Source organism: Bidens hawaiensis, unplaced genomic scaffold (assembly GCF_021521415.1).
Source record: "Bidens hawaiensis isolate Kalapana, Puna unplaced genomic scaffold, B.hawaiensis_p1.1 tig00005145_1, whole genome shotgun sequence".
Taxonomy (NCBI): domain Eukaryota; kingdom Viridiplantae; phylum Streptophyta; class Magnoliopsida; order Asterales; family Asteraceae; genus Bidens; species Bidens hawaiensis.
This window is the reverse complement of record NW_027491328.1, coordinates 1,085,141-1,095,642: the sequence shown is the minus strand read 5'-3', so window position 1 is coordinate 1,095,642 and position 10,502 is coordinate 1,085,141. Positions and strand designations below refer to the sequence as shown.

General features: G+C 37.3%; 1 protein-coding gene across 1 annotated transcript; it reads right to left on the bottom strand.

Annotated features, from left to right (window-relative positions):
* Nucleotides 1–4,567: 4,567 nt before the first annotated feature.
* LOC143629073 (ATP-dependent Clp protease proteolytic subunit-related protein 3, chloroplastic-like) lies at nt 4,568–9,546 on the bottom strand. Its single transcript, XM_077098442.1, has 10 exons — nt 9,267–9,546; nt 8,596–8,697; nt 8,371–8,493; nt 8,232–8,291; nt 7,233–7,329; nt 7,062–7,135; nt 6,866–6,919; nt 6,698–6,781; nt 6,500–6,617; nt 4,568–4,577 (listed from the first exon to the last, which is right to left on the bottom strand). The coding sequence occupies exons 1-9, from the start codon at nt 9,516–9,518 to the stop codon at nt 6,522–6,524; spliced, it is 942 nt and encodes a 313-aa protein (XP_076954557.1). The 5' UTR covers nt 9,519–9,546; the 3' UTR covers nt 4,568–4,577; nt 6,500–6,521.
* Nucleotides 9,547–10,502: the final 956 nt, after the last annotated feature.

Sequence of the window (10,502 nt, the reverse complement as noted above, 5' to 3'; positions counted from 1 at the left end):
ATTTCCAATCAATGTTTCTTCCTGACATTATAGAAAGTTTTGCAGGATGGTTTAACGGCGAGGAGGTGCCGCATGGAAAGATTGATTTTGGAGATGCTGGGGAGGATGAACAAATTCTGGAGTCAAAGCAAGAAGAAGATATCAAGGAGCAAGCTCAAGATGCTCTAATTGATGGTCTGGTTGAGGACATTACTGATATGGAGTCTGAAGTCTCAAGCGAGGAGTATTTACCTACCCAACAGGCATTTATCTCAAATCAGGTAACTCCCTCGTCTTTTATATGTGAAAATTGTGAACTACCGTATGAGGAGTGGATTTCAAGAGCTTAGAGTTAAACAAGTTAAAAAACATTATGACACTGCTTTACTTGATTTGAAGTATGTAAAAGAAGCGTATGATAAACTTCCAAAGGGTGAGAAAAAATTGTGGGATGAGAAAACCATCCTGATGCTTAAACACACTATTGTAGATAAACAGATTGCTATAAATAGACATATAGATGAGAATGCAGATCTCATACTTGAGTTGCAAACACTCAAGGTTGAGACTGAACGTATAAACTTGAAATTGGCAAGTTATTCCTGCCTCATCATATGTTCTGGACCACATCATTCCCAAATCCTCATCGTTTGACAATAAATCTGAGGATGATGTGGTTGAGACTAAGAAGCCTGATGTGGATTATCATGTTGTTCCGCCTCCTATCTGGAACTCGTATGTACCTAAGAAACCCAGGGGTTTAAGAAGGCGTTGAACGTGGAGATCTCTACTCCACTTCATGATTCCATATCTAAGCTACCTGAATCTGTTGATATTTCTTTTGAGAAAAATATCCATAGCTCCGAGTGTGATAGTGAAACCGGAGTTAAAGTTGTTGAAACTGTCTAAGGTTAAACATTCAAGCAGTGAGGGTTGTGCTAACTCAATGAGATTTGCCAAAACAAGTTTATTTCACAAAAGGAAATCTCATGAAGTTAACGAACCTAAGGAATTCAAGAAAAAATATGTTTGTTAATGGTACAACATCGGATTTGGAAAAAGAGGCCATTTTCCGTAATCGGTCTAATCAAGAATTTTATAAACAAAAGGTCGAACGTGAACGTGCTAAAGCACCTCTGGTAAACAAGATTGTGGACCAGAGGAGATGCTTCAACTGCAATGAGATGGGGCATGTATTTTATGCATGTCCTAATCGAATAAAGCATGCTCATGTTCATCAACCGAAGTTGATGCCTAAGAAACCTGGTTTGGGTTAGGTTGTTGACAAACAGTTGAACATTTCAAGCTCCAAGCTAGTTAGGATCTTGAAAAGAAATGATGGTGTAAAAAGAATTTTTGAGAAGAGTGAAAGTTCCACAAATAAGAACCCATCTTTTTACATTAAAAAGAAATCTTCCGGTCAAAACTGGGTTGCTAAATCATCTGTGTCAAATATCAAGCCACCTAGTTATGAGAATGATGAGAAATCTATTTCTAATACATTAAGCCATGTGTCAAGCTGTGATTTACTTTCAAGCGAATCAGAAACAGATCATATGACGTTTTATAAAATCAAACAACCCAAGACCAAAAAGGCTTGAGTTTCCTTGTTTCACAAATCCGTAACAGTATGTGTAGGGGCTTCCAAGATCTGACGATTCGAGGAAGATTATAGATAGCGGAGCCTCTCGGCACATGAAGGGTACCCTACACCTTCTAGAGAATGTCAGATTTATTCATGGGGGTTATGCCGGATTTGCTGGAAACCAGGGTGGATAAATTGTCAGGGAAGGAACATTATCTAATGGCAAAGTCGTGTTTGATAAGGCGAATTGCATCACCGAGTTGGAGAACAAATTACTGAGTATATCACAAATTTGTGATAAGAACATCTCGACACACTACACGAACAAGGAGTGCATGATCTTGAAACCTGGTTTCAAGATTCCCGATGAATGGATTTTGATGCTTGCTCCTCGAGAGATTGACTTATATGTTCTCAACATGAGTACTGCTTCTACTTCGTTATCGAGTGCTCAGTGTTTCATTTCCAAAGCATTCGAGAAGGAGTCGATCTTATGGCACAGGAGAATGGGACATATTAGCGTGAGAAAGATGAACCATTTGGTTCATAATCAATTGGTCGATGAGGTTAACTTAAAGAACTTCCATTTGAATGAAGATTGTATTGAATGCAAGAAGGGGAAACAGTAGAAGAATCCGCATCCGAAAAAGATGATTAACTCCATCAACTTACCTTTCGAGCATCTACGTATGGATCTCTTTGGTCCGATGAATTTTAAAAGTATCACTAGCGAATTCTATTGCTTCTACTTTGTTATCGAGTGCTCAGTGTTTCATTTCCAAAGCATCCGAGAAGGAGTCGATCTTATGGCACAGGAGAATGGGACATATTAGCGTGAGAAAGATGAACCATTTGGTTCATAATCAATTGGTCGATGAGGTTAACTTAAAGAACTTCAATTTGAATGAAGATTGTATTGAATGCAAGAAGGGGAAACAGTAGAAGAAGCCGCATCCGAAAAAGATGATTAACTCCATCAACTTACCTTTCGAGCATCTACGTATGGATCTCTTTGGTCCGGTGAATTTCAAAAGTATCACTGGCGAACTCTATTGCTTTGTGGTTTTTGATGACTATTCACTATTCTCATGGGTAATGTTCTTGGACACAAAGGATGAGACCTTTAACAATCTCATCATCTTATTCAAAAATTTGGAGACTTTGTACAATCTGCCAATCCGAAGGATCTGAAGCAAAAATGGGACAGAGTTTAAGAACAACAAGATGTTAGAGTACTGTAATGAACGTGGGATTCTTCATGAATTCAGTGCACCCTACACTCCATAACAGAACGGGGTAGCTGAACGAAAGAATCGGACACTGATGCAGAATAGATTTTTCTTTAAACGTGTCATATCATAAATCAAGCCAAAAACATATAAAGAGGCGTTGACCTAGGATAGTTGGGTCAATGCCATACAAGAAGAGCTAATGCAATTTGTAAAACTGGGTGTTTAGAAGTTGGTCGACTTGTCTAGTAACAAGAAATGAATCAACGCAAAATGGGTGTTCAAGTGCAAGAGCGAAACTACTAACTTTGTCCATACCAGCCCATCTTTGTTGCCAAATTACCATGCAATTGTTGTGTTAATCACTACAGTGAATGAGTTGATAGCAGTTTGCTTTTGAATAAATTGTTTGTTGTTTAGAAAAAAGAAAGGTTTTCGCTCCGTCTCTGGGTTTTAAAAGTTGGTTTATTTTGGTTTGGTTTTCATTTTAAAGTAAGAGGAGTTTCCCCTTTGATGGGCTTAGGGAATAGTGGTTTCGCAGTTGGTCAAGCCGCATTAAAAGCTGATTCAGGCAATGTGGCAAAACATGAGAAGGCGTGTCTTGACAATCAACATGTATTTATTGCTTTTGACACTTTTGGTTTCCTCTCGCCTAAAGCTGTAGAGTTACTTACCCGTGTTCAGCGGGTCATGCATAGTAATGTTATGACTTCAAGATCAGCAAATGTAGTTTTTAAAAGATTGGATTTTCGAATTCAAAAAGGGGTAGCGGCGCAGCTTGTTGCCCGCTTGCCTTCTGTTTCGATGGAATATATATATATATATATGTGTGTGTGTGTGTGTGTGTGTGTTAAAAACTGATTCAAGTAACAATAAAAATAGTAATGTAACTACATATACCCATTTATGCCCATTAATCGATTAGTTTGAAATGTTATGTGCGTAAAAATTGGCTTATAGATACTGAGCAGGTGACAACCATCAATGCTTTCGGTCCGAAATTTATAGTTTGTTAAAAGAATTATGACTAGAGGTGAGATTTTGCAAACCACATGACTCATAAGACTATATGTAGTGAAGAGGCTACAAAATGGGCTGATTTTTAACACGTGATCAAAAAGGACGATATGTAGCCCAAAAGGGCAGTGTTGTAGACCACAAATCCCCCCACCCTCCAATCATTGATCGCCACGTCATCATCATCATTACACAACACGACAACAAATTCCCGTCGCGCCCCCCCCCCCCCCCCCCTTCCCCCCAAAAAAAGAAAAAAAAAATTTATCTCTATTGAAAAGATTCTTTTGTCACATTCAACAAGGTAACTCAATACAATTTAGTTTGTATTCCATATGGTTTGCATATAGTTGGTATTCCTTGTAGTTTGCATACCCAATTTGAGGTTTAATATAATATCATGTAGTTTGCATACCCAATTTGAGGTTTAATATAATACCTTTTTAGAACTTAATTTGGACATAACCCATCTTAACATGAACCAGATTAAATCTTTTCCTCAATCAACACAATCGTACCCATAACCCATCCTGGCACGTTACTCGCCCAACCCGACCCCATTCATTTTGCCAGCTACATAAATATGTATTTATAGACATGTAACTAATACATGGCCTGATGTGTCTAGAATATCCAATATCCACAATGACTTGAATTTCAAAGTTTGTTTAGCCTAGATATATCCAAGCCGAAGACTTGTATACCGATCGTCCTCTCACTTCATCACTTGATCTTTTCAATTGCTTTGACTTGAATAATGTTGATATCTAAAAGAGAAAATATAGTAAGATGTTCAGTTTTTTTACGGTCATAAATGTAATAACAGTGCATTTTATAATTTATAATATGCCTACAAAAGAGAATGTAACTTCGCATCCAAACATCAAGATAATCATCATCATCATCATCGTACTCAGTATATCCCGCCAATAATAAAGCTATGGTAGGGTCTGAGAAGGGTAAGATGTAGACAGCCTTACCTCTACCCCATAGAGAGGCTGCTTCCGGTGAGACCCCCGGCTCGATAGTAGTTTTGCATCAAGCCTTGGATATAAGGCACATAACACTCAATCATCGGGACACCGGCTGATTGGTGCATGTACCCTTGTCTTTCGGCTATCAACGCCACCACATGATGCCTGATTAACCTTCCGTCACTTTTAACGTTATTTTCACGAGATTAGTAAAATAACGTCAAAATTAGTGCAATTTCACTTTTGCCCACCCGTGGGTTCACACATATATACATTATATGCGCGCACCGCAAGCAGGGCATCAAACATCAAGATAACTTGTATGCATATACCCAACAATCCAACATTAATACAATGTGCAAAATGAAAACTTCAATGTGCAGTTGTGCACCCACTTTACATTTGGGTTACACTATTTATTAAATTCTTATAAATTACTTAAAATTCAAAACTAAAAAAGGAAACCTCATAAACTTGATTCGGTTCGGTTTTAATAGATGCAAAACTCGAAACCAAAAGTTGGGTTTTTTTATAAAGGAATATTGGTTTTAAATAATCCCAACTATGGCCTATTGGTAAATATCAGTCCTAACTTTATACTTGTCTGCTGACCGTCCCAACTATTGATGCATTTGTTTTTAACGGGCCGCGACTAACGGATGTTAACTCCGTTAGTGATTAGCTGACGTGGACCTTCTTCTCCGGCCGCATCATGAGGGAAACTTGCCGGAAACCTACAACTCGCCTCCATTCTCCCTAATATCGTTACACCATCTCTCTCTATCTTTCCCCTCATTCGAAACCTAACCGACGTGCCGCCGTTGTTGTCTCCGGCGAAGTCCACCCTCGTCAATCGTGCACCATTCGAGGTAATTAACACATCATTTGACTCGTTTTAATCCTCTTAACAAAAGCCCTGTGCTTATTTTGTAAATCGTGTAACATTGATTTCAAATTTTTGAAAATAAAATCGGGTTTGGTATATAGGGATTGGCCATGAAAGAAGATGAAATCTACTTTATTTTCTAATTTCCGGTGTCTTTTGAAGAGGGAGGGAGACGGTGTGACGATATTAGGGAGAATGGAGGCAAGCTGCAGGTTCCGGCAAGTTTCCGGCGTGATGCGGCCGGAGAAGGTCCACGTCAGCTAATCACTAAGGAGTTAACATCCGTTAGTCGCGGCCCGTTAAAAACAAATACATCAATAATTGGGACGGTCAGCAGGCAAGTGTAAAGTTGGGACTGATATTTACCAATAGGCCATAGTTGGGATTATTTAAAACTAATATTCCTTTTATAAACATAAAAACCAAACTGTTGGTTTTTGTTTGTGTTTGCTTCTTTCGGGTTATTTACACTATTTATTAAATTCTTATAATTACTTAAATTTCAAAACTAAAAATAAAAACTCCTAAATTTGGTTGGTTTTAATACAAGCAAAACCGAAACCGAAAGTTGGGATTTATAAAAACATAAAAACCATACTGATAGTTTTGGTTTGGGTTTGGTTCTTTCGAGTTATTACTTGAATTTCCAAAGTAACATGTGAATCCAGCTTTATTATATTTCCGGTGTGTTTTAAACATCAAACCAGTTTTCTTAATTACCTATATTTTTAAGTGAGAAAGAAAATGCCCAAACTACTAATGTGTTACGTGGAATAAAATTAAGAGAAGAATTTAAATTCACCAATGGCAAAAGGTGCATTTTAAATACCTTGAGTATAATAAGCAAGTTGCTAAATAGCATCAACAGCTTTAATGCCCGCATTCTTATCCCATGCCTCAGGTGATGCAGCATCCGCCATGATCTTTTCCTGGCCTCGCCAAAGTATCTAACCAGCAAACAAAAATAGCATTTGACTATTTGACCCAATCAAACAATAATATAATTTATGAATATGTGTTTGTGTACCTTGTCAATCACACCAAACTCTTTAGCTTTAGTTGAATCCATATAAAATGGTCTTCTCATTACTTGTGTTACCGTTTCAACGGGCTAATTCAATAATATCATGCATTCAATATAATAATAATATTATTATTAATAAACAATAGCAAAACTTTTAAATATATAACTTACATTTTCCGTGTGCTTTGCCAAGAGACTAATGAGTGTATCCTTGTTAACAATTACCTGTAACGAGGGAATAAAGATACACACAAATAAAAAGGCTTGTTATTTGTTAACAAACCAAAGAAACAATCGTACACAAAACAATTAAACGAACGAGATTTTTTTGTTCATGTCCGTTTATGTTCTTTCAATTAACACTGACCTCTTTAGCACGGATGAGAACATCACTGCCTGTCATTAACCCTGATGATGGAATACGAGGTTGTTGTATCATAGCTAAAACAAACCAAACAGTTGTGATTAGTTAGTTAGTTAGTTAGATAGATAGTTAAAACGTAAACGGTTAAAAAGTCAACTAAAAGAGGAGAAATACCTTTGGCATGAGGCATCATAAATCTTTTTCCCTTAGTCCCTGCAGCAAGCAATAGACATGCATGACCTATTGCAGCACCAACTCCAACAGTATGAATCTGCACATTTTTTGTTATACTGTAGTTAAAAGGATAATATTAAACTGGGAGTTTCTTATTTAGTATATGACTTGTTTTCACAGAAGGTTCAAATGAGCAACTTCATGTTTCACAGAAGAACAAATGAAATAGAAATAGGCATGTAAGCAAATCAAACGATCATGAACGGAGCATGTTTGTGGTCATTTGTTTAACTTTACCCGAACAAACGATCGCACAAGAACAACTAAACGAACAAGGTTTTCTTGTTCGTGTGTTGTTCGTTTAGAAAATGAGTGTGTTCATTTATGTTCGTTTGTTAACAGTATCAAGGAACGATTCATGAACGTAAACGAACGAACGTTCATGTAAACGAACAAACATAACTGAGCTAAAACCAAATAAATGTAAATGTGAAAAACAATTTTTTGACCTAAAAAATTGTTAAAACTAGACAGAGTTGTGATGGGCGTAAGAAATATAAAAGAATATGTTAAAGAACATAAACTAACAAACATAAATAAATGTAAACGAACAAACATAAACATTTAAATAAACGCACGTTCACGGACATAAATAAACAAACGAGGCATGTGTTCATGTTCATTAGCTTACCTAAATGAACAAATTTTTTTGTTAAGTTAGTTCGTTAATTAAATAAACGAACATAAGCAAAACAAACTTCCCACTAAATGGTTCACAAACAGTTCACTGAACGTTTGATCCATTTACAGGCCTAGAAATGTGCACAAATATCAAGTAAAACCTCAGCTTCTAGAATGTTCCAATGTAAGGATCAAACATGCAAAAAATATTTGCCTTCACGTCTTATTGCTCTAAACATAAATCATGTTGAAAAGATGACTTACACAAATAAAAAGAAAATCAAAGTAGTGTAACAGACATCAAACGAGCATAGTTACCTCATTTTTCAATTGCATCATAGCATCATAAATAGCAAAACCCTCTGTTTCCATTCCAACCTGATCATTGTAACAAACGTCAACTGATGGCATAACTGTAATTTTCTCATTAGCCAAAACACTGAAAAAAAGAACTCACCGATTCACCATCATCACGAGTGGTTCCAGTGGAATTTATATAAAGATAAATTGGCTCTTTGGGATCCATCCATTGCAGATACATAAGTTCTGCAATGATGAGCTCTGTTACTGCTGGTACCAACTGATACAAAGCCACCAAAAGTAAAACTAGTTTATTTAAATATTATCAAAAAATATATATATATAAAAAAATAAAAAAACATAATATGAAGGAAGCAGTTACCGGCATGCCAAGGTACACTATTCTTCCATGAAGAAGCAATGATGGTAAATCTGGAGGCGGCCTCCTTGGCCTGTGTTCATTGTATGAAACGGATCGTTCCACCTAATAATAATTAAACAATTAAAAATACTATCAGTATTGATTAATCCCAGTAAATTACTTATGTAACAAACACAGACAATTAAGCTATAATTGACTGCAACACAGTAAAAGGCAAATCTGCATACAATTAAAACAAGTTAAGCTGTTCTTATGTTTTAATTTATGTAGCAGCATGCACATAGTGCAAGTCAAATTGAGCATATAAAATCAATCAGAATTACTTTGACAATAACATAAAGTCAAGGTGTCCGTCTATGTACAACCAAATAAGCTTTATTACAATCAAAAGTTGCATCTCTCTCATATGTTTTACAAATGAACCTATATATCAAGTAAAGTGTGTGTGTAAACTGAGAATTATTATATATAAAAATGTGTGTGGGTGTGTATAACCCCGCCCTACCAGCCGACTAGTGCCTAGCGAGTGTTACAATAGTGATAGAGTTGTTTGTTTTTCCCTAGCAGTTCCAAATTGAGGTTAAAATTAAAATATAGTAGTATCCTCATACATACAGATAAACTAGTAGCCCTAATTTAACAAGAGGCAATAATAATAATGAGTTACGTACCGTGGCCGGAGTGGCCATGAGCGTGGGAGAGTCAAAGAGGTCGAGGTAGGGCGGAGTATCGGAGTTAGGCGGTCGATTGAGGAGCTTTTCGGGCGAAGTAGCGGCGACTGATGCGAGCTTGGATAGAAATGGATCCTTAGGGTTTATGGGAGGCATGGGAGGTTTGATACTGCTCCGAGCACGTAGCGAACAGGTGGTGGTGATGGTTCGGCGGAATGAAGGTGAAGGTGAAGGGATGGTGGAAGACGCCATTGATGATAGGCCCAAGGTGGTTGTGGAAGACATTATTGTTGGGAAGAAATTATGTTTGATTGGATATTATGATGTGTTTGTTGTTGTGTACTGCTAGACCCGTTTGATTATGTACACGCGCTTATGTTGTCAAATTTTTTGAAAGAACAACAAAGATTGTATTAAAAAACACAAACTAGCAAGACCTAGACCAACAAAACATCCACCAAAGACAAACCAAAACCAAAACAACACCAGCAACAAAGCAACATCAAAACACTCCTAATTCCATCTAAAACTACGCCAATCTTCCCAAGTTAAGCCCCTTCTTTTTGACCAAGATTTAGCCCACAAGTAACCAATAGCTTTGACTTCTTCAAACATATTATGCGGGAGAACCGGGGTCCCATTATGTACTCTATCATTTCGCTTCTTCCAAAGACACCAAATAGTTATCAAGCACACCGTGTGAAAAGCTTTAAACTTTTCTGTGGAAGCCATTAAGTGCGTATGAAGTTCCACCAAGTCTTGCATACTAAATGCATAAATCGAAGGAACTTTGCACCATTGGGAAATTAAACACCATAATATGGAGCAACCTCACACGTGATAAATATATGATCCACCGATTCCTCCTCCCTTTCACAAACCGGGCACACGGTTGAGACAACAGAAATGTTTCTCCTAAACAGTGCATCCCGCCTTGGAAGCCTATTAAGCACGGCTCTCCACGCAACAAAACCCACCTTCAAAGGAACCCAGTTATTCCATTCAAAAACTGAAGCGGGGCAACTTAACTGCTTTTCCAACAGTAGACTTTTTAACCCACGAACCGAGTACTCATTACGTGAGGAGTCACCAGACCAAATAATCTTGTCCCTTCCAATTTTAATTTCCACATTCTAACACAAGGAAAGGAGCTCTCTAAATTCTTCCACTAGGACATGTCCCCTAGGTGCTATACGCCATTCCCATTTTCCACAAATCACACCATCCCACATGAAT